This window comes from Parambassis ranga, chromosome 22 (assembly GCF_900634625.1).
Source record: "Parambassis ranga chromosome 22, fParRan2.1, whole genome shotgun sequence".
Taxonomy (NCBI): Eukaryota; Metazoa; Chordata; class Actinopteri; family Ambassidae; genus Parambassis; species Parambassis ranga.
Window position 1 is genome coordinate 2,310,792 of NC_041042.1, and position 24,152 is coordinate 2,334,943.

The 24,152-nt window shown below is 41.7% G+C and overlaps 1 protein-coding gene across 1 annotated transcript; it reads right to left on the reverse strand.

Moving 5' to 3' along the window:
- Nucleotides 1-659: 659 nt before the first annotated feature.
- On the reverse strand, nt 660-23,788 carry LOC114427756 (neuroblast differentiation-associated protein AHNAK). The gene is made up of 7 exons (XM_028395972.1): nt 23,687-23,788; nt 17,153-17,202; nt 16,540-16,644; nt 15,812-15,925; nt 15,542-15,695; nt 14,978-15,117; nt 660-14,887 (listed from the first exon to the last, which is right to left on the reverse strand). Exons 1-7 carry the CDS (start codon nt 23,742-23,744, stop codon nt 1,751-1,753), a joined length of 13,758 nt encoding a protein of 4,585 aa, XP_028251773.1. The 5' UTR covers nt 23,745-23,788; the 3' UTR covers nt 660-1,750.
- Nucleotides 23,789-24,152: the final 364 nt, after the last annotated feature.

Here is a 24,152-nt window from a genome sequence, read left to right on the forward strand (position 1 = left end):
CATCATTTAAAATGTCTCAGTACATGCATCCGCCTCAGTTTTGGCTTCGTTTCACAAACGAAGTTAGAATTTACGAGACGCACCTGAAGGCAGCACTTAAAAAGACGATAGGACGAAGCCTTCGGTTTTTAAAACATGCTAAAGGTAGCAGCTAGCGGAATTTAATCGGTAAGTTGACACAATTACTGTTAAAAATATGAACTTTCAGACACTTAAAGACACGGCGCTGTTGTGTTTGTTTGTATTCTGTGTTTTGAGTGAAGTTTGTAACGTGTTTTGCTAACTGTCAGCTCGCCAGGAACAGGGGAATTAGCTTATTATTTTTAATTAAGCTAGCAGTGTGAGCGTTCACGGTGCGTTACACAAATAAATCACTTTTCTAACAGGTTATTTGATAGCAAGAGCTCACAGTATTACTAGGACACGTTATTGTGAACTGTGTCTCCCCCTAGTGTGCAAATACGTACAGTATTTAAGCTTTTGCTGGCCCTTCTCAGGTCAACGTTGTGTTATCTTGAGTAAATGTAATGTGTTTACTTACTTCCTCGGGCAACAAACCCTGTAACACAGTCCATTTAAGCTTCACAGACGCAGTGTTGCATATAATAGCATTTCTTTATTGTGTATAACTTTTGCAAACACTTTCATTTAAAGCCTATCAGAATACAAACAGGAGCAGTAATCAAATAAAACTCCATTAAAAGCTATTTACAGAGCTTGTTCAATATTTTGTACAGAAATATTGAAAGTCATAGATCTGTATCATAGCAAATTATGTTCTAAGTAGCAAAGTATTAATAAAAATATAGCTGCAGCAGTGAGTGTTTTGTTCCAGCTTTGCATTGCTACTTATCTCTTTACACTTCAGCTACAGCAACACTAACATCTTGGTGATACATAATAATTTCTCTGTCATATATTGCATTACTGTATTGTTCTCTACTAGTGACGTTGCTGTAAACATATTTTTTGGAATGTTAACATAACATTGATTGATTTCCTGCTAACGAGTTTTCAGTCAAATGCACAGGTGAGTATCGTCTTTTAAAGGAAGCGCGCAGATTGTACATTTAAAAACTACCAAGTGACAAAGAGATTTCGGTAAACAGAGAACATTTTGCACCATAAGCGAGGATATTGGGGTGAAGTGAGGGCGCAGCTTATTAACAACCTGATCGCATTATCAGTAAATTACGTCATTAACATGCAACCGGACACCACCATGTTCATGTTAAAACCAGAACAATCACAAAGTTTTTAAGTGGAGGGAACGTTTTTCTTTTGTTTTGTTGTTTCTTTTTCAGGTAGACCAGCCTGAAAGTTGGCCTCACCCTGGTTCCCCATGACAAAAAGCCAATGAGAGTGTTCCATTGTCATTTGGATTATGGCAAAAAAGTAAGTTTACTCACTTAAAACCTTTAAGATATGTCATTAATGAATTGGGCATAATTTGGTCTATTGTCCCTGACAACCTTTTTAGTCTCATCTAGACACATGTTAGCAACAATCTTTTTAACACACACAAACAACAACACAAATTTTGTGCTGTATAATAAATTGTGTAGACTGCAGACCATATTTCAGGTAAACATCCCACTGATTCTGGGACAAGGCAGCCAGAAATCTCTCTCTTTAGCACCTCTCTTGTCACTCTCCTTTCTTGGTTTCCTGCCACACGACTATGATCAGTGTTCATACTAGCCACTACATCTGGGAAATATCTAATCTTTTTACCAACTTTTAAGTTGTTTCACTTCTTAGCTCCATCAAAGAACTTCATTTTCTCAGAATGCACAGAGTCTCTGAGTCGTTGAATGGACGACGCTGTTTCGTCAGAGATGGGTTCAGAAGAGTCAAACACATGTGTGATTTGTTTAGTTATGACAATCGTTTCTTTGCTTTCACTTCTTTCACTTGACGTTTCCTTCACTGTGTGCCTCTCGTACGACGTTCTCGTGCCACTTTGCAAGTCTTGGACAGTCCATGATGCAGCTTCGTGGCCCTCTAATGTTGATGGTAGGCCTCCAGCTGATTGAATCTGGACAGCAGTTAGTACCTTGGCCTGCTCCGCCTCTGGTGTTGCTTGTATGTTTGATGTAATGACGTGTATTTTTCCAGATTCAAGTCTGAGTGTGTCTTCCGATGAAGATGAAACCCCCGATGACAGAATGGTGATTTTTTCAGGTAAGTTAGGAACTTCAGAGAAAAGTTCAGTCCTTGTGGTGGACATGATGATGTTACCATGCTTTTCTGCAAGCGCAGCAGCAGCAGCAGCATCTGGATCAGAGTATTTGACTGTTATCTTGGTTGGGGAAGATATGGACGGGCCGGCATGCTCACTGGTGAATGTAGAACTAACATCAGCAAAGGCATCTGATGACTGGACAGAAGAGGTGGGGCTTATTTCCTCAGTTTCTGCTTCCCCTGTAGGACTCTTTTCATCCCTTTGCCTGTCCTTAGGTTCTGTGGGAGAGGACAGGCTAAACCTGGGGAATTTAAACCAACCTGTCCTCTCAGGACTCTTGGTAGCCTCTTGCTTGGTACCTATGTCTTTTGCATCCTGCTGTCTGGTGTGTTCGTCTGTTTCCTGGACTTCTTTTGTGGTTTCCGGATCATTTTCAACTTTATCTGTTTTTGGAACATCAAATTCAACATCAATTGTCTTTAGAATCTCACCAAAGGATGTCAGAGTCAATTTTGGTGATTTACCTTCTCCTTGTGGCTCCACCACCATTTCCAGTTGTTCTTCTTTATGTTCGGTGTCAACAGGAATGTTTTCATCTTCAGGTTTAGGCTTTGAAAAACTTAGCCTTGGCATTTTAAAGGATGGTAGTTTGAATTTACTTGGAGATCCAAGACCTACACCGTCAGTCTCAGACTTTGGTGTCTCAGCATCTGTTGTTACAGCTTTGGAAACATCTGTTGTAACGTCAACACTAGAACCTTTGATGGTGACAGTCAAAGGTTCAAGTGTACTGGTAGTTGATAATTCTTGCACTCTTTCTTCAGAGAGTTTGACCTCTGCTTTTACTTCTGGGAGTTTGATGTTTACACCTTTCTGTGACGCATTTAAATCAGGTTTTACTTCTCCCTCTGGAAGAGAAACATCCACCCCTGGAAGCTCACCACTCACTTCAGTGTCTTTAACACTTGGCTTTGAAAAAGAGAATCTGGGTAGAGAAAATCTAGTTTTTTTCAAGTTAGGGTCAACTTCTACAGAAGGGGGTTCTTCCTTTGAAACACCTCCTGAGGAAGCTTTGACATCAGCTTCAGGCAAACTGACTTCTTCTTTGATCTCTGGTGTTGCAACATCAACCATGGTCGTTTCAAGGTTGACATCAAGCTCAGCAGCTTTACCACCTGTCCGTGAAAATGAAAATTTCGGAAATGTCCAGCCCGGTCGCTTCACCTTGGCGTCAAACTCAGCTGGAGGTGCGTCTGGTACTGACACAGAACCTTCGACAACTTTGGCTTCAACATCAGGCAGTTTGACTTCAGCTTTGGCTTCTGGTAATGCAGCTTTCACACCTTCAGATAAGCCTTCTTTGTCAGTGCTGGGTTCAGTTTTAATGTCTTCCACACTGACCTTAGAACCTCCAAATTTAGGTAATGTGAAGGTTGGCATTTTCATTTTTGATGGTGAGACTGTTACATTATCTGCTTCACCTTCAGGTTGTTTGACCTGAACAATAACTTCTGGAAGAGAAGCCTCAACATTTGGGAGATTGACATCAACTTCAGACTCTTGTGTACTTTGCCGTGAAAATGAAAGTTTTGGTAATGAAAACCTTGTCTTTTTCAAACTGGCATCTGTAGCGGCTCCTCCCTCAGTTGAAATATTTGAGGATTCTTTGATGTCAAGTTCTGGAAGGTGTATCTCTGTTTTGGCTTCTGGTAGTTTAACATCAACTTTTGGGGCATTGAGGTTGATATCGGCTTCAGGAGTCTGACCACTTGTCTTTGAAAATGAAAATGTTGGCAGTGTCCAACTTGCCTTTTTCATTTTGGGATCCCCTTCTGAAATGGAAACTGTGGCCGCATTAACATCAGGGAGTTTCACTTCAGCTTGTGCTTCCTTTAATTTTGAATCTGTTCCATCCACTTTAAAGTCTTTATCCATGTCAGATACTTCTGCACTGACCTCTGGAGTAGTAGCTCCAAATTTGGGCAGTTTTAATGTTGGCAGTTTAAACTTTGATGGTGAACCATCAACACTGCTTGTCTGAAGACTGATTCCAGCAGCTTCAATGTCCACTTCAGCAGAGGGTTTTTTCACTTCAACATCAGGGAGTTTGACTTCAGCTTTGACTTCTGGTAGGGTTACATCTATGTCTTTCTTGGATAAACTTAAATCAGTGTCAGGCCCTTTGGCTGGAGACGTAGAAAATCCAAAACTTGGCATTTTAAATCTGCCTCCTCTCCTTTCCTGTTCCTTCCCTGTCATTTTCACATCTACTGATGGACCTTCAGTGTCAATACTGGGTGCAGCAATGTCAACTGTTAGAACTTCCTCAGGAACCTTTATGTCACCTCCGTCTATTTTTCCTTCTTTTTCCATATCAGGCATTTCTACTGTTGCACTTGGCATGCCAACTCCAAATTTTGGTAATTTGAATGTTGGCATCTTGAATTTCGATGGTGATCCATCTGTATCTTTTGTCCCAACTTTAATTTCAGGGGCTTTAATGTCCACTTCAGCAGAGGGTTTTTTCACTTCAACATCAGGAAGTTTGACTTCAGCTTTGACTTCTGGGAGTGCAACATCTACCTCTTTCTTTGATAAGCCTAAATCAGTGTCAGGCCCTTTGGCTGGAGACGTAGAAAATCCAAAACTTGGCATTTTAAATCTGCCTCCTCTTCTTTCCTGTTCCTTCCCTGTCATTTTCACATCTACTGATGGACCTTCAGTGTCAATAGTAGGTGCAGAAATGTTAACGGTAAGAATCTCCTCAGGAACCTTTATGTCACCTCCATCTATTTTTCCTTCTGTTTCCATATCTGGTACTTCTACTGTTGCACTTGGCATGCCAACTCCAAATTTTGGTAATTTGAATGTTGGCATCTTGAATTTTGATGGTGATCCATCTGTATCTTTTGTCCCAATTTTAATTTCAGGGGCTTTAATGTCCACTTCAGCAGAGGGTTTTTTCACTTCAACATCAGGAAGTTTGACTTCAGCTTTGACTTCTGGTAGGGTTACATCTATGTCTTTCTTGGATAAACTTAAATCAGTGTCAGGCCCTTTGGCTGGAGACGAAGAAAATCCAAAACTTGGCATTTTAAATCTGCCTCCTCTTCTTTCCTGTTCCTTCCCTGTCATTTTCACATCTACTGATGGACCTTCAGTGTCAATAGTAGGTGCAGAAATGTTAACGGTAAGAATCTCCTCAGGAACCTTTATGTCACCTCCGTCTATTTTCCCTTCTGTTTCGATTTCAGGCACTTCTACTGTTGCACCTGGCATGCCAACTCCAAGTTTTGGTAATTTAAATGTTGGCATCTTAAATTTTGATGGTGAGCCATCTGTACCTTGAGTCCCAACTTCAATTTTAGGGGCTTTAATGTCCACTTCAGCAGAGGGCTTTTTCATTTCAACATCAGGGAGTTTGACCTCAGCTTTGACTTCTGGTAGGGTTACATCTATGTCTTTCTTGGATAAGCTTAAATCAGTGTCAGGCCCTTTGGCTGTAGACATAGAAAATCCAAAACTTGGCATTTTAAATCTGCCTCCTCTCCTTTCCTGTTCCTTTCCTGTCATTTTCACATCTACTGATGGACCCTCAATGTCAATAGTAGGTGCTGCAATGTCAACTGTTAAAACTTCCTCAGGAACCTTTTTGTCACCTCCATCTATTTTTCCTTCTTTGTCAATTTCAGGCACTTCTACTGTTGCATCTGGCATGCCAACTCCAAGTTTTGGTAATTTAAATGTTGGCGTCTTGAATTTTGATGGTGATCCATCTGTATCTTTTGTCCCAACTTTAATTTCAGGGGCTTTAATGTCCACATCAGCAGAGGGTTTTTTCACTTCAACATCAGGGAGTTTGACCTCAGCTTTGACTTCTGGTAGGGTTACATCTATGTCTTTCTTTGATAAGCTTAAATCAGTGTCAGGCCCTTTGGCTGGAGACATAGAAAATCCAAAACTTGGCAGTTTAAATCTGCCTCCTCTTCTATCTTGTTCAACTTCTGTAGTTTTGATGTGTACTGATGGACCCTCAGTGTCAATGGTGGGTGCTGCAATATTAACAGTAAGGACCTCCTCAGGAATCTTTATGTCACCTCCATCTATTTTTCCTTCTTTGTGAATTTCAGGTCCTTCAATTGTTGCACCTGGTGTGTCGACTCCAAGTTTTGGTAATTTAAATGTTGGCATCTTGAATTTCGATGGTGATCCATCTGTATCTTTTGTCCCAACTTTAATTTCAGGGGCTTTAATGTCCACTTCAGCAGAGGGTTTTTTCACTTCAACATCAGGGAGTTTGACCTCAGCTTTGACTTCTGGTAGGGTGACATCTACCTCTTTCTTTGATAAGCTTAACTCAGCGTCAGGCCCTTTGGCTGTAGAAGTAGAAAATCCAAAACTGGGCAGTTTAAATCTGCCTCCTCTCCTTTCCTGTTCCTTTCCTGTCATTTTCATATCTACTGATGGACCCTCAGTGTCAATACTGGGTGCTGCAATGTCAACTGTTAGAACTTCCTCAGGAACCTTTATGTCACCTCCATCTATTTTTGCTTCTTTTTCCATATCTGGTACTTCTACTGTTGCACTTGGCATGCCAACTCCAAGTTTTGGTAATTTAAATGTTGGCATCTTGAATTTTGATGGTGATCCATCTGTATCTTTTGTTCCAACTTTAACTTCAGGGGCTTTAATGTCCACTTCAGCAGAGGGTTTTTTCACTTCAACATCAGGGAGTTTGACTTCAGCTTTGACTTCTGGGAGTGCAACATCTACCTCTTTCTTTGATAAGCTCAAATCGGTGTCAGGCCCTTTGGCTGGAGACATAGAAAATCCAAAACTGGGCAGTTTAAATCTGCCTCCTCTCCTTTCCTGCTCCTTTCCTGTCATTTTCACATCTACTGCTGGACCTTCAATGTCAATACTGGGTGCAGCAATGTCAACTGTTAGAACCTCCTCAGGAACCTTTATGTCACCTCCGTTTGTTTTTCCTTCTTTTTCCATATCTGGTACTTCTACTGTTGCACTTGGCATGCCAACTCCAAATTTTGGTAATTTGAATGTTGGCATCTTGAATTTTGATGGTGATCCATCTGTATCTTTTGTCCCAACTTTAATTTCAGGGGCTTTAATGTCCACTTCAGCAGAGGGTTTTTTCACTTCAACATCAGGGAGTTTGACTTCAGCTTTGACTTCTGGTAGGGTTACATCTATGTCTTTCTTAGATAAGCTTAAATCGGTGTCAGGCCCTTTGGCTGTAGACGTAGAAAATCCAAAACTTGGCATTTTAAATCTGCCTCCTCTCCTTTCCTGTTCCTTTCCTGTCATTTTCACATCTACTGATGGACCTTCAGTGTCAATAGTAGGTGCAGAAATGTTAACGGTAAGAATCTCCTCAGGAACCTTTTTGTCACCTCCGTCTATTTTTCCTTCTGTTTCAATTTCAGGCACTTCTACTGTTGCACTTGGCATGCCAACTCCAAGTTTTGGTAATTTGAATGTTGGCATCTTAAATTTTGATGGTGATCCATCTGTACCTTGAGTCCCAACTTCAATCTTAGGGGCTTTAATGTCCACTTCAGCAGAGGGCTTTTTCACTTCAACATCAGGGAGTTTGACTTCAGCTTTGACTTCTGGTAGGGTTACATCTATGTCTTTCTTAGATAAGCTTAAATCGGTGTCAGGCCCTTTGGCTGTAGACGTAGAAAAACCAAAACTTGGCATTTTAAATCTGCCTCCTCTCCTTTCCTGTTCCTTTCCTGTCATTTTCACATCTACTGATGGACCTTCAGTGTCAATAGTAGGTGCAGAAATGTTAACGGTAAGAACCTCCTCAGGAACCTTTTTGTCACCTCCGTCTATTTTTCCTTCTTTTTCCATATCTGTTACTTCTACTGTTGCACTTGGCATGCCAACTCCAAATTTTGGTAATTTGAATGTTGGCATCTTGAATTTCGATGGTGATCCATCTGTATCTTTTGTCCCAACTTTAATTTCAGGGGCTTTAATGTCCACTTCAGCAGAGGGTTTTTTCACTTCAACATCAGGGAGTTTGACCTCAGCTTTGACTTCTGGTAGGGTTACATCTATGTCTTTCTTTGATAAGCTGAAATCAGTATCAGGCCCTTTGGGTGGAGACATTGAAAATCCAAAACTTGGCATTTTAAATCTGCCTCCTCTTCTTTCCTGTTCCTTTCCTGTCATTTTCACATCTACTGCTGGACGTTCAGTGTCAATAGTAGGTGCAGAAATGTCAACTGTTAGAACCTCCTTAGGAATCTTCATGTCCTCTCCGTCTATTTTTCCTTCTGTTTCGATTTCAGGCATTTCTACTGTTGCACTTGGCATGCCAACTCCAAGTTTTGGTAATTTGAATGTTGGCATCTTGAATTTTGATGGTGATCCATCTGTATCTTTTGTCACAACTTTAATCTCTGGAGCTTTAATGTCCACTTCAGCAGAGGGTTTTTTCACTTCAACATCAGGAAGTTTGACTTCAGCTTTGACTTCTGGTAGGGTTACATCTATGTCTGTTTTTGGTCTTGTGATGCCAAGATTCGGCTTTTTAAATTTGCTTTCTTGTCCATCAACCTGTGCTTCACATTCTGGATGTTTCAATTCCACCGTCCCTCCTTCCACTTCCACCTTTCCTTCTGGAATTTTCACCTCTTTAAAACTGACATCAACGTCTGGAGCTTTAACACTTGGTTTTGAAAAGGAAAATTTTGGCAATGAAAACCTCCTTTTTTTCTGCTTTGCATCAACTTCAACACCTGGCTTTTGCTCTATCACAACACCTCCAACTGGCTCTTTGATTTCAACCAGTGGCATATGTACCTCTGCTTTAACTTCAGGAACATCAGCGTCAGTATGTGGCATAGAAACGTGCATGTCAGTTCCATCAAATTTGATTTCAGTGCCTGGATCAGGTACCTCACCACTAATATTTGGTGTGATGACACCAAATTTGGGAAACTTGAATGTGGGCAGTTTAAATTTTGATGGTGATTCTTTTACACCACTTGGTGGAGTGTCAATTTCAGAAGCTTCAATGTTCGCTCCAGGGAGACTGACCTCTGCTTTGGTTTCTGGTAGTGTGATGTCCCCCTTCATTTCTGGTCCTTTTAATTTTGGCACTGACATTCCCAACTTTGGCATCTTGAACTTGCTTCCTTGATCATGAAGCTCACCTTTAAACTGCAGGGATTTATTTTCCAGTTCGGGTTTTTGAATTTCTATCTCAGCTTCTGGAATTGAAATATCTTCAAGATTAACATCAATTGTAGGAGTTACATGGAGTTTAACTTTAGCTTTAGCCTCTGGTAGCTCTACATTTACATCTTTTTCTGATAAGCTCAAATCAGCCTCAGGTAGTGCTTGTATTTCTTTTTCAATATCAGGTGCCCCCACACTGACAGAAGCTCCAAATTTAGGGAATTTGAATGTTGGGAGTTTAAACTTTGATGAAGGTCCTTCCAAGTTACCACCCAGCTGAGCTTGCATTTCAGGAACACTGGTTTCCACATTAGTGGAATGTTCTTTGAGCTCAACATCAGGCAGATTGACTTCAACTTTGGCTTCTGGTAACATCACATCTTTTTTTGTGAGGTTTAAGTTAATTTCAGGCGCTTTTACTTTTGGCATTGAGACGCCAAATTTTGGCATTTTGAACTTGCTTCCCTGACCGTCAAGTTCACCATCAGTCTCCCAAGGTTTGATTTCAACTTCAGGTTGTTTAAGTTCCACTTTTGTCTCTGGGATCAAAACTCTTGCTTTTCCAAGACTGACATCAATTTTAGAGGCGTCTGGGAGTTTGACCTTTGCTTCAGTCTGTGGCAATGTAATATCAGTGTCTTTCTTTGTTAGGCTTGCATCTATATCAGGCCCCTTGCCTTTGGGCAAAGAGAAACTGAAACTTGGCATTTTAAATGCTAAAGATGATCCCTCTGATCCTTTTACTCCAGCTTCAATCTCAGGAGCTTGAATTTCTACTTCTGTAGGGGGGGCTTTCAGTTCAACATCAGGGAGGTGGATGTCTGCTTTAGCATCTGGTCCTGTGACATCTGCATCTTTCTTTGAAAATCCTAAATGAAATTCAGGTCCTTTCACTTTTGGCATTGACATTCCAAATTTTGGCATTTTGAATTTGGTTTCTTGTTCTTCAAGTTCAACTTTATCTTTCTCTATCTCTGGAATAGTAACTTCTGCTTTTCCAACACTGACATCAATTTTGGGTGCCTCTGGGAGTTCTGTCTCAATTTTAGTCTGTGATGTGCAATCTCCATCTTTCTTTGATAAGCTGAAGTCAATTTCTGGCCCTTTAATTTTGGGAATTTGTACTCCAAACTTTGGCATTTTTAACTTTGCTCCTTGTCCATCCATTTGACCTTCAGTCTGTGGGGCCTGCAGCTCCAGTTCAGGTTTTTTATCTTCCAGTGTAGCTGCTGGAATGGAAACATCTATTGTTCCAAGATCAACCTCTGGAAGTTTGACATCAGCTTTTGTGTCTGGTAATTTGATGTCTGCATCTTTCTTTGATGTGCTTAAATCAATTTTAGGTCCTTTAACCTTCGGCACAGAGAAACCAAGATGTGGCATTTTAAACTTGCTTCCCTTTCCCTCATGTTCGGTTCCTGTAGTTTTCACATCTATTGTAGGACCTTCAACCTCAAAACTTGACACTGCAATGTTAACAGCAGATCCTTCCTCTGGAATATTAATATCACCTCCATCAATTTTGATATCTTTGTTCATGTCAGGTTTTTCCACAGAAATGTGTGCTGTAGCTACTTCAAGTTTTGGTAGTTTAAATGTTGGCATCTTAAATTTTGAGCCTGATCCTTCAACATCCTGTTGAATTGCTGTCTTTGGAGATTTGACATCTTGCTTATTATCGGATTCTTTATGTTCAGCATCAGGGAATTTCACTTTTGGCATGGTGATTCCCAACTTTGGCATTTTGAACTTGATTCCCTGTCCTTCAACTTCACCATCAGTCTCCATAGGTTTGATTTCAAGGTTAGGTTCTTCTACCTCCATCTTTTGGTGTGAAATAGAAACATCAACACTTCCAAGAACAACATCACCCTTGGAGGCCTCTGGAAATTTGATCCCAGCTTTTGCTTCTGGTAATTTGACATCTGCATCTTTCCTTGACAAGCTTAAATCAAGATCAGGACCTTTTATTTTTGGCATTTTGATTCCAAACTTTGGCATCTTGAACTTGCTCCCCTGTACATTAAGTTCCCCTTCAGTCTCAAGGGGCTTAACTTCCAGCTCAGGTTTTTCTGTCTCCATCTTTTGCTGTGGAATTGAAACACTGATGCTTCCAAGAGTTACATCAGTGTCAGGGGCCTCTGGGAGTTTGACCTCAGTCTTACCCTCTGGTAATTTGACATCTGCATCTTTCCTTGATGAGCTTAAATCAAGTTCAGGTCCTTTTATTTTTGGCATTTTGATTCCAAACTTTGGCATCTTGAACTTGGTTCCTTGTCCTTCAAGTTCACCTTCAATCTCCAGAGGTTTAACTTCCAGCTCAGGTTTTTCTAAATCCATCTTTTGTTCCAGAAGAGCAACATCAATCGTTCCAAGAGTAACATCAGTGTCAGGGGCTTTTGGGAGTTTGACCTCAGCCTTACCCTCTGGTAATTTGACATCTGCATCTTTCCTTGACAAACTTAAATCAAGTTCAGGGCCTTTTATTTTTGGCATTTTGATTCCAAACTTTGGCATCTTGAACTTGGTTCCTTGTCCTTCAAGTTCACCTTCAGTCTCCAGAGATTTAATTTCCATGTCAGGTTTTTCTGCCTTCATCCTTTGCTCTGAAACAGAAACATCAACGCTTCCAAGAGTGACCTCAGTGTCAGTGGCATCTGGGAGTTTGACCTCAGCCTTAGCTTCTGGTAATTTGACATCTTTATCTTTCCTTGGCAAGCTTATATCAAGTTCAGGTCCTTTGATTTTTGGCATTTTGATTCCAAACTTTGGCATCTTGAACTTGGTTCCTTGTCCACCAAGTTCTCCTTCAGTCTCCAGAGGTTTGACTTCTAGTTCAGGTTTCTCAACCTCCATTTTTTGTTCTGGAATTGAAACACTGATGCTTCCCAGAGTGACCTCAGTCTCAGACGCCTCTGGGAGTTTGACCTCAGCCTTAACCTCTGGTAATTTGACATCTTTATCTTTCCTTGATGAGCTTAAATCAAGTTCAGGTCCTTTTATTTTCGGCATTTTCATTTCAAACGTTGGCATCTTGAACTTGGTTCCTTGTCCTTCAAGTTCACCTTCAGTCTCCAGAGGTTTGATGTCCAGTTCAGGTTTTTGCTGTGGAATAGAAACATCTACAGTTCCCAGTGTAATGTCAGTCTTTGGTGCTTCTGGGAGTTTGACCTCAGCTTTAGCTTCTTGTAGTGTGACAGCTCCATCTTTCTTTGTTAGGCTTAAATCAATTTTCGGCCCTTTCACCTTTGGCATGGAAATGCCAAGATTGGGTATTTTAAATTTTCCACTTTTCCCCTCTCTTTCAGGACTTTTTATTTCAGCTCCATCAATGGTCACATCTTGAGCTCCACTGGGCACGTTTACACTTGTATCTGGTGCAACTGCCCAAGTCTTGGGAAGTGTACCTGTGTGCTCTTCAGCTTGTACTTTTGCATCAAGAGAAACATCAAACCCTTGAAGGGTAATGCCACTGTCTTTTTTGGCTGGTGAACCATCTCCTGAATCAATGTATGCAATGCCATCAATATCAGGTATGTTGACCTCACACACAACTCCTCCAGTCTGTCCCTTGGCTTTCCTCATTTCCATCTTTGACATCTTTACCTCTTCGGGGAGTGTAGCATTTTCTCCATTTACTGCATCAACTTTTTGCTCAGAGCTCCTTTGTTTTGGAAAGTCAAATCCAATGTCAGGGATTCTTATGTCTGGTTTTGCTATTCCAAAGCTTGACATTGTTATCTTTGCCTTTTTTGATTTCTTATCTGTGTCTTGTGTAGCTGCTGATTCATATTCACCCTCAGTTTCTTGCACTTGAAGAATGGATACGTCTTTTCCAGGTATTATAATATGTTCTCTTTTAGAGGTCTCAGTTTTCATCTCTTTACTGCTTTGTTTTGGCTTGGTTTTGTGTTCCTTTTGAGTTTTTTTTAAATCTACCTTTGTCTCACTCAGAAGCTCCTCTGAGGTTAAATCAGCTGTCAGCTTTGGTAGTTTGATTGTCGTCTTGGACATTTCTGGAGAGGGAGTTATGCCAAACCTACTCTGTTCCTCGTGTTTTGTTTTTGTGTCCACAACTTTGGTAGGTGTTTTCACAGATATCCTTTGTGCATTCGCATCAATCACAGTTATTTCTTCAGGAATCAGTACCCCAGATGTATCCACCTTTGGAAGCTTAAATCCAGGCAATTTTGAGACTGCCTCTTTAACACTGTCCACATCAATTGACAGCTGCACAGTCTCAGATTGGATTTCTTCATAAGATCCTGTACAAACAGCTTTCGGTTCCTTAATTCCTTTGGCTGTGATTTTGATGTCCTCCATACCCGGGATCTCAATGTCTTCACGCTTAGGAAGTTGAGACACACTACTTTTTGAAAGTCTCTCATAAGGCTCACCTTTGACTTCTGTACCTTCAGTTGTGAGCTGTTGAATTTTAGGTTTGCGTTCATCAACATCTACTTGAACTTTTTGTACAGTTTTCTCTGTAGAAATGTCACCAAGACCTACTTTAGGCAGTTTGAATGTTGTACCTGCCTTTGTTTCTTGTTTTTGTTTAACATCCTTGTCCCTCTGTAGGGATTTTCGTATCGATATATCAGGTATATCAAACTCCACCTTGGGCACACTCATTTCCACCTGTGTTGTCAGTGTTTTTATCTTTGAACTCTCAGTGCTGGTAATTTTGGTTGGCTCATGTTGGTCTCCTGGTAGTCTTGTGGTTGATTCAGAGCAAGGGATGGTTTTTTCAGCTTCTGCTTGATCTGCAATTTCAAAGCTTGCACCGAGTGTTTTTAGCCGTTTGGGTGATGATTTTGCTTTTTCTTTCTTGTGTGACTTATCCTTCCCTAAAATTTTCATTTTTAATTCAGATCTTTCTTTCTTCTTTTTCTTTCCATCTGGGGATTTGACACCAGAAGGGCTTTCTTGATCTGCCAGAGCCTCAGTTAGATCTGCTGTTTTCAGAGTGCCGCCTATACTGATAAGTTCCACCTTGTGTTGAACAGTTTGAGCTTCTGTTAATGTTTGATTGTTTTGCTCAAGTCTTACATCTTCTATTACTTTGAGATTCTCTGTCACATAGATTTGTGTAGTTTCTCCTGAGGGGCTTTCAAGGCACTCGGGTGAAAGCATGTCTGATTCTTGTGTCAGATTAATGTCTCCGCTGATCTGACCTGTTGTCGGTGCATCTGTTTCCTGGTCTTCAGAAGAACTTATGCGCCCTCTCTTTGTCAGAGCAGAGAGCTTCATTTTATGCTTCTTCTTGCCTTTCAGTGCATCCTGAGATTTTATGGGTGATTCTGTGTCGCTTGTTGTTGGGCTAAGCTCAAGCTTTCTCTGCTCATCAGCCTCTGAGGAACTGTGAGACCTTGTAAAACGAGATTTTCGTCCTTTTCCAAAAGAGGGAAACTTGGGCCATGAAATGCGAGCTTCCCCACGTCTTTTGGTTTTTCCTTGCTCCCTCATGTCAGTAGTGCAGACCTCTTCTTCCTGTTGAGCAATAGAAATATCAAATGCTCAGGTTTAGCTTCAACACTTACAGTCAGAAGGAGTTTGAGAAGACAATTTGAGAATAGTTACGGGGATGACGTCAGAATCAATGGCTGGTTCGCGTTTCAAGCAGAGCTTCAATTTGTAGGCCTGAGCGTGTTCCAGGATCTGAATGGCATCGTCATATGACACATTGTCGAAATACACAGTGGCACTCAGAATCTGATCACCTGCATAAAACAAGAGGAAAATACCTTTAATTTAGATGAGATCAGTTTTAAAAGTTAGTGGAACAGGTGGGTCCATCATAACCCAAATTATCCCAGAATTCACACACACTATTAATGGGTGTTTTTCAAAGGTTTGTAAGAGAATACTGTATATGGAACTGTAATGGCAAGGTAGCAGACTTTTAAAATTAACCATCAACTGCAGCTGTCAAGGATGCTAGGTAATGTGATCGTGTTTGTTGTAAGAGCTGGTAATGTAACAGTAAAATCCTCTGTAGGCCAAACTCACTTAACAACACTCAGTGGGACCTTCACAGTCTAAGGAAACTTAGACAGAACCCAGTGCATAGTGCTTTAACATTAGACTGCTCAGAAGATGCAGTTGCAATCACAGTCCCACAGGAAAAAAACCTTTCAAGCTTACCTTCTTTGAGTTTCAAACTTTTTGAGGCCGGTGACTCAGGAACCACTTCCTTAATGAAGATCCCCTCTTTCCCTCCTCCACCATAAATGAGACCTTCTGCACATCCATCTTTGGCTGTTTTCACAATCACCCCAGACTCAGGGCTGTGAACTTCCTGCCAGCACATCCAAACAGAGAACACAATCACTTTTACCTCTGAGCTGCATGGTTCTCTGCTGCGGCGTAGCATGAAGAGATTCAAAGAGTGAAGAGAAGGTGGGAGCATCTCACCTTCAGTTTACTCATCTTTGGAGTTGAGCGCCTTTCAAACATGGACCCAAGCCCAGACTTTTTATTTTTCTTTGCACTCCCACTTTTGGTTTGTGGGTCATACTCTGCTTCACACTGAAAAGCAAATAGGATAAGAAAATCATTGAGTCTGATATATTCTAATTATCTCAGTCCAACATCTAAATACATTTGTTTTGTTTGCTCTCTTTAGTGAGAGCATCTAGACGGAAGAAAGAGATAGAACGTGATTTAATAACCTTCATTTAAGTAAATTTACTAATTTGCAGGAACGAATGACTAAATTGGTGGAGCAGCTTATTGAAAATATATAGCAGGCTCTGCATCACATTTTATTTTAGTGAATGTTAAACCTAATTGCACAAGTAGCATCTGACACCTTAATACATACAAACTGCTTTGGAACAGTTCAACACAGTCCAGTTCTTCAGTCATTAAACATACTCCTGATGCTTTAATTTAAGGACATGCCACGCTGTAAATGAGCAAAGACACAAACTTGCTTCTCTCGGTCACAAACTGATTTTTGTTTAACTTCGTTTACCTGTAACCTGAACAATATAAGGCTGGCTGGATCACAAATAGGCTGCTGAACGTCTCAGTGTTCTTGCAATGAAGCAACCACAAACACGTTCTCCTTGTTAACCTGATTTCTGAAATGTTATGTTTATAAGAAGTCCAGCTGATGTTTGTACTGCCGGGCTCTGTACCTCTTTGTCACTGTCGGTGTATTTTTCAGGATATTCCTCGACGGGGGATGATCCCTGTGGGCGTGGTCGCTCCCCCTCTGTGAACTGTGATGGCTCGTCACATATCTGCACGGATGCAAGGTGAGCACCGCGAAAGCAAAACCAGTTATCCATTTAAAAAGATGACATTTCTGTCGGTTTCCTTCCACATAAAAAGTGTTTTAATGTTAACAAAGGTATGAAGACAAGTGAATGATAAGTAGTGTGAGAACACTTTGCTGTCCAAAAGCAGCACTCACTGGGTGTTTGGCTTCTAATTATTGTCACATTCCAGGGAAGGAAATGTTGGCCAGTCTGTCGGTCCAACAGTTTGGTCAAGAGAAAAAATTTTTATAAAAGCATTTTTTGTTTTATCTTCTCATAAAAAAAATTGTTATTATAAAATGTCTATTAATTGATGCCAGGGGAAAATTTAGCTTCACATGTCAGCAAAGGTTATCAAAACAGAGACGTCAGAAAGAAATGCTATAAAATCCACTACAAAAAACACACAGAATTCAAATAATTACTGAACATTAATGATTGAAATAAGGATATAAACTTAAACTAAACCATTCACAGTGGAGTTACTCACTGAGTCGTCCTCTGTAGCAGCCTCTGGTCCTCGGAGCCTTCGTCCAGCACCTGTTTACATAAAAAATTAAACATCAAAACCAAAATTACGAGGTAATTTAAAGCTTTAATCCTCTGTTTGGATCCACAAAAAACTGAATCCCACCATGTTGTTTAATCCAAGGCATAACCATAAAATACATGTTAGCTCAAATTAACATTTTGCAACATGGTCAGAGTTATTTATCTGTAATTTCTGAGACTTCCACCCAGTCTGACTCCTGGCAGTTGTTTGGAGGCTCACAGAGACACTCTGATGAGACTATTTAGAGCTTTTCCTGGCAATAATTCCCCCAGTGACCCGCTGCCTCCTTTGTCTGTTAAGTGATCCACTGTATTGATCAGCAGATTAGACTTTAGAGCAGCCTTTTCAGCTCGCAGCCCCGCATGCCAGCTAAAAAGGGAACGTCTGACTCCAAATGAATCTGATTAGAGGGATTTATATTTCTATTATCTTCTCCAGTACCTCTGGAGATCTCAGCTGCCACACCAAGGCACCCAAAGGAGTCACTCTGATTGCATCACATGCAGAAACTTCAAGCAGCAAATCCTACTGGACAGTAATCTTTACCATGTTAAACCAGACCAACACAAAGATCTTTTCTTGAACTTAACCGAGGCGTTTTTATGCCTAAACACAGCAAACAGACTGAAAACATAGTAAGTAAACATAACATGTGTCACAAGAGGCAAATAATTAAAACATAAGATACATTTACCCTTAAAACTGGTTTTATTGCAACATGCACAGTATTATTTAAGTAAATATACTTTAGTCTTGCTCAACAAACCATCGCACAGACACTCCACCCACTGTCTTACAGTAATGTATGTCATGTGAAGAGCTCTTACGGCCCGTTTAAGTGCATTAGGAGACGGTTAAAGTAACAGACTGATGGTTTAAAAACCCTCTACAGTATCAGGGTGTGTTGCTGAAGACGCTTTATGAATCAAACAACCTCTCTGCTTTTTTATGTCATCAGATAATACACCGATTAAACACAACCTGCATTGTCACCGAAGATTGTTGCACCTCTAACACCAGGTTAGAACCTTCACTTCAGTATATTTGTCTGAAAAGAAGCCTGTAAACACACCAGAGTCTAGACAGATTGTGAAATATAATAATAAAGTCTTTACAGATTTGTTTTTAGTCTAATCCAGCTCACCTACCTTCTGCTGCAGCTGTTTGTTTAAGTCCTGGAAGTATAAACCGCTGTGTTAGTAAAACTGCCCTTATGTGTTCCTGCTGCGAGTGTGACTGCCAAAGTGGATAAAGTGATTTCTTCAGTGTCATACGGACAAAGAGGCGGGGCACTTTTAGGTTGCGAGTCACACCTTGCCTGAAATTGTGTCACTCCTTAACTAAGTTAAGTGTTTTCAAGAGGTCCTTGTGTTCGACTTGTTTGGTTTAGAGATTTTTCACATGTCCGAAAAGTGATCTAAGCACAGCAAAGTCAGGAGGACCTCCCCTTCTGACACCTTGGAAACAACACTGGATGATAACATGACTAAAGGTGAAAAGTTTACTTCAGTTACAGCTGAAAAACATTCCTAAAAACATTCACATCAGTCTCAGCTGAACTCTGTGTTAACAGGAATGAACATTTGTTAGCATGCTAACAGGCTAACATGCTATGGTGCATTGCATACATATGCATAGGTTTGTGCCATTAGCAGTTAGCATCAGGGCTGTGACATAATGCCAAAGCTATGCCATGGCTAAGGCCCCGTTCACACTGGGGAAAAAAATGTGGCTTAAGCAGGATTTGGCCGCATCCAGATCAATCCAGATGTGTTTTTTTCCGAGTGTGAACACCTCCAATCCGGCTGAATCCAGTTTGATTTCAAGCCTGGATCTAGCAGGATTGGCTCAAATGTGGCTCAGGTGTGAACGCAAATGTGGCTAGCCACATTATTAGCCATATTACGAGGCGCCACCTAGTGGTTTGGAGAACAGCAAACACGCTGGATGAAGCCGGATTGAGTGCGGACACAACTGTGTGCTAGCCAGATTTGAAAATAGGTCTGAAAGCATCCAGCTTAGGCCCCGTTCACACTGGGGAAAAAATGTGGCTTAAGCAGGATTCGGCCGCATCCAGATCAATCCAGATGTGTTTTTTTCCGAGTGTGAACACCTCCAATCCAGCTGAATCCAGTTTGATTTCAAGCCGGCTAGATCCACCCACGAGAGGTGGATCTAGCAGGATTGGCTCAAATGTGGCTCAGGTGTGAACGCAAATGTGGCGAGCGAATCCGGCTAGCGACATGCTACTTCCGGTTAGCGACATGCTACTTCCGGTTAGCGATGTGGTACTTCCGGTTTACGGGGCGCGACACGGGACAAAAAACCCGCATGACGCATGCGCACACGTGGTCCTACCGCGGCGTGAATGGACTCTGTATATCACGAGGCGCCACCTAGTGGTTTGGAGGACCGCAAACACGCTGGATGAAGCCGGATTGAGTGCGGACACAACTGTGTGCTAGCCAGATTTGAAAATAGGTCTGAACGCATCCAGCTTAAAGGCTGTCTGGGCTCAATCCTATTCTAGCTGGAATTACTTTCTCCAGTGTGAACGGGGCCTAAGTGGCTATGGTTCTAGTTGTTGGACTGTGTCCCACAATGTTGGCACAATATTTGTGTCCCGATGTTGAATTACCAGCAGGAAGCATCGGTGAGCGGATCACTGATTGATTGTTAAACTGAAGAAACCCATGAAGAGAAAAGATGGTGACAAAGCCAATGAGCAGGCCACACCACCACATGGTCTTAATGATTTCTATCCTTTTTATTACGTGAACGACAACATGGCTGCCCAGACTTACCAAACCAAAACCAACCAAACTGTCATTTCACTTGGACATAAGCTGCACAATAGCCAGCAACATGGCTGCCCTTCAGTAGGTGATCCTCAAAACTTAATGAAGATGCAGTGGTCCATGTTCCATCATTACTTTTAACACACACTCCCGTTCAAAAGTTTGGGGTCACCTGGAAATGTCTTTATTTATTTTTTTAAAAAGAATGAATTCAATGAAGATAACAGAATTGTTAATGTGGTAAATGACTGTTCTAGTTAGAAAAGGCTGATTTTTAATGGAATATATACAAAGGCATACAGAGGCACCAGCAGCCAGTGTTCTAATGGTACATTAGGCTCATTGATGATCAGAAAACTCCTGTGAAATGATGTTAGCACAGCTGAACTGTTGTGCTGATCAGAGAAGCTGTAGAACCGGCCTGGTGACCCCAAACCTTTGAACGGTAGTGTCTGTCTGTGTATTATTAGCACCGATATAAAGCATTGATTTTTCACTGACTAACGCTGACATTCAACAAGCGTTGTGCCACTCAGTGGGTGTAAGTGTGACTTCTGCATCACATGATGTCATGTGCACACCGTTTATTTGCAATTTCAGCTCTTTCTAGTGAGCTTTGTGCAAGACACTGCCACCTGCTGGTGTAGAGAGGGATTTTCTCTCAGGCAGGTGCAGCATGTATCCTCCAGTCGGTCGTTGGTTACAGTCTTTGTGATGAGTTTTAGGTGATGTGAAGTGACGCTACAGGCAGTTAGCCCTGGTCACGGCTTGTTCTTTGATGCTGGAATCTGTGTCTATATTTTTTAGCCTTAACAGAGTAGATGGAGGGACCTGCAGAGATAATGGCGTTGATGTTTGGGAGCCATGGTTTACAGCTACACTGCATTGAAGCGTTAATCTGGATCCCTTGAGGCTGGAAAGTGTCAGGTGCCAGGTCTTGGTGATCAGGTGTCAGTGTGTGCACTCAGCTTTATGGAGGATTCAGGGCTTGTTTGACATGACTGTATGATGTATTCCTCATGTGGGCTTTCCTCTGCATGCAGGCGGATGTCCAGTACTTCTGCTACAGCCTGTGGCACCGGACACAGAAACACCTTTCTCAAATATTTGTCATGTGGGCGCCGTATTGGCCTTGATAACAACTTATCAATTGCAACTAAATATTGTAATATAAAATCACAGAACTATCTATGCAACAGGTTTATAGATCAGATGTCATAAATATTTATAAAGCTGCGGCTGAACTCTGGGAAGTGGATGCTGACGTTTGTTGTTTTTTTTTTTTATAGTGCAGATTCTGCATGATTCATATTCGGGTGCAACTGCAGCTTTGGATTTGGGTGTGGCTCATCCCTCAGTGTTCCTGGACTCCTGCCATGACACTGAAGATCCCAAATAAAAAAACACTCAATCCTAGAAAAATAAATTCTGCGCTGTCCTCAGCTCCTCTCTTACATAATCACCTTCTGCTCCAGTTTGTGTTTCCTGTTTAAAAGCACCTGGAAGGCTCCCTGAGCCCCCCCCCCCCCCTCTTCACTAAACCAATAGAAAGTAATACAGCTCATTATTTGTGCTCTTGGATTTGGATTCTGCTCGTTCTTCTTGCGCGACACACAGACACAAGCTCCTTTCACTGCTTGGGTCCAAATTATAATAAGATTTAAGTAAAAAAAAAAACAGAATTAGATTTTCTGCTTGGGTTAGTGGTGTATGAACATGAGACTGCAAAGGCGCATGCTTCCAATCTATCAATCTGCACAGAACTTACAGCGAGTTTCATCACAGCTCTGGAATGTGCATCCTAATCTGCTCGATTTCCCACAACGTGCAGTTACACAAAAAGACGGCAATATTTTATCAAGTCACACACCTGTACGCTGAATGTGTAAACACTTATTAGAGGCTGGTTTGACTCTCCTAGGATCCTCAGCTTTAAAGGGACAGATCCAAAACCTCAAGTGTTTTGATATTCCAATGGCCTGCAGCGGTGTCTGTACATGTCTTTAAATTATTTTCGGACCAATTATACAAGAAGTAGCTACACAAACCTACCCTGTCCCTTTAATACTCAGGCAGTTTCTGTCAAATTTCAAATGAAATACAAAGTCCTGCACCTCCAAGGAAACAGCACAATATTGACCGCACGCAGAGAGAACCCAAACATGTTGTTGTGCACCTTTAAAAGCATAAATCATAAAATAGAAAAACCACAATATTATTATTATTATTAGAAGTGGAACACATAAACAATATTTATCTACTTGCAGTTTTTACAGCCTCTACGAACCAGGATCCATACATCTATACAGTTATCTGTAGAAAATAGATCAGCCACGTCCTTGCTGAATATTTGTCACATAATTGTACGGCCAGAGACTCAGTCAGGGCTTCCTGGTTGCTCTTATTTATTTATTTACAGTATCTTGTTTGTTCAAGGTTTTGATGCAAAGTTTTCCAGCTGCTCTAGTCTGCTTTTAGGTGTCCATAATGTGTCTCTAATATAACGAGAATGTAAATTGATTAAAAATGTAAAAACATAACGTCCACGTCCACCTTTCTAATACTCCAGACAAGTAAAGACTAATGCACAGATGGACTCTTTCCACTGGAGGAGCAACAGTAGCCGCACACATAAACCATTCAAGTGAAGGTAAAATTGATTTCCGAGCAGGATTTGCACATAGTGGATCAGGATGGTCTGCTTCAGGCTCCACTGTGGAGCAGATCAGTCACCTCGTCTGGCTCGCTTCCTAGAGCCTCTCTGTCTCTCTCTCTCTCTCTGACCTTGGGCATCGCCTGAAGCCTCTCTGAGCTCAACACCTTTGAGGCAGATTTATGATTTCAGTAAGAACATCTCCCCGCTTTAATGCATCTAAAGTACATTTTAGAGACAGAATGATACTTCAGAAAGCAGCAACTCAAAGCAGACAAGCTGCAGGACCTGTTTCACACACACTGATGTAAAACCAGGTGCGTCTGTGGAGTAACTTTCCTGATGATAAACAGTGACGCATCTGTTTTTGTGGAGAGTTTTCTTTATCACAGATGCAGCTAGAACAGAAAGCAAACCAGAGATTTGCATCATGTAGACATGTTACAAAGCACGGGGACAGATTCCATCCATTTAGTTTGATAATAAGGTGGAATTCTTATGCCAGAAGAATTTCCCTCAGATTCTTTTTAAAGAAATGAGATGAAAGAGAAATCCTGTCAGCAGCGTGGCAGCAAACTTATTCAGCATCTTAAGGGTTTGGTAATGTTATTCTCTGTAGATGTAAGGTCACAGATCCTTCCCTTTTCCCTTTTCTACTTTACACTCAGTAGTTCTAGAATTTGTCGTCTTTACTGCCAACAAGTTGTTTCTGCTGCTCTTGTTGCCGTCCTGGGCTGCTGCACTGCCTCAGTAACCTCCTCTGTTTTCCTTCAAACACACAGCTGGAAGCAGCGCACAGACGCCGGACATCCTTTGACAATGACATCTTCAAACAATCTGCAGACACACCCAGCTCTCAGTCACTGCAGGTCAGCATCAGCACCACAGCTTCACACACACACACACACACACGCTCTCCTGCTGCACTACTGAACCCTGCTGCTGAATCAGTGAAATGCTCACAGACAAAGTCACAGAGAGTACAAACAGAGCAGAGGGAGTAAAGAGAGCCATGCCCACCCGTCCCTGAGGAGGCGGCGTGCCAGTTGGGGAAGGCCAGGTGGAAGCAGTCGCACATGATGGCGGCAGTGGGGAGACGAGGTCTCTGGCTGGGCAAGCAGACAGGATGGATGGAGGGAGGGACGGTGGTGGAGGAGGAGGGTAAGGCAGGTGCTGCTGCTGCTGCTGCTGCTCCTTCTTCCTCTCTCTGAAGCCTCGTCCGGGATGAGCCAGTCGCAGTGCAGCGAGGGATGAGTTGCGGAAATAACTAGAGAGAGAGTGTGATGCTCGCTGCTGCCGTCTCTGCACTCAGAGCTGTCCACCGACTGAAGGAAACTCCCTCGCCTGCCCGGTAAACATGGACCTCCAGCGCAGCACACTAACTTAATTATGGGAGGAGCTGCCTCCCCCCCCATCACCAAACACAGACACATCCCTCAGTTTTCCCTCTACTCCTCCTCCTCCTCCTCCTCCTCCTCCTCCTCCT

Coding starts and splice junctions, on each gene's coding strand:
- LOC114427756 (XM_028395972.1), bottom strand. CDS start 23,744: ATGTGCGACTGCTTCCACCTGGCCTTCCCCAACTGGCACGCCGCCTCC. Junction 15,696..15,811: donor CAAAGATGAGTAAACTGAAG/GTGAGATGCTCC, acceptor ATGTGCTGGCAG/GAAGTTCACAGCCCTGAGTC. Junction 14,888..14,977: donor TTGATTCTGACGTCATCCCC/GTAACTATTCTC, acceptor ATTGCTCAACAG/GAAGAAGAGGTCTGCACTAC.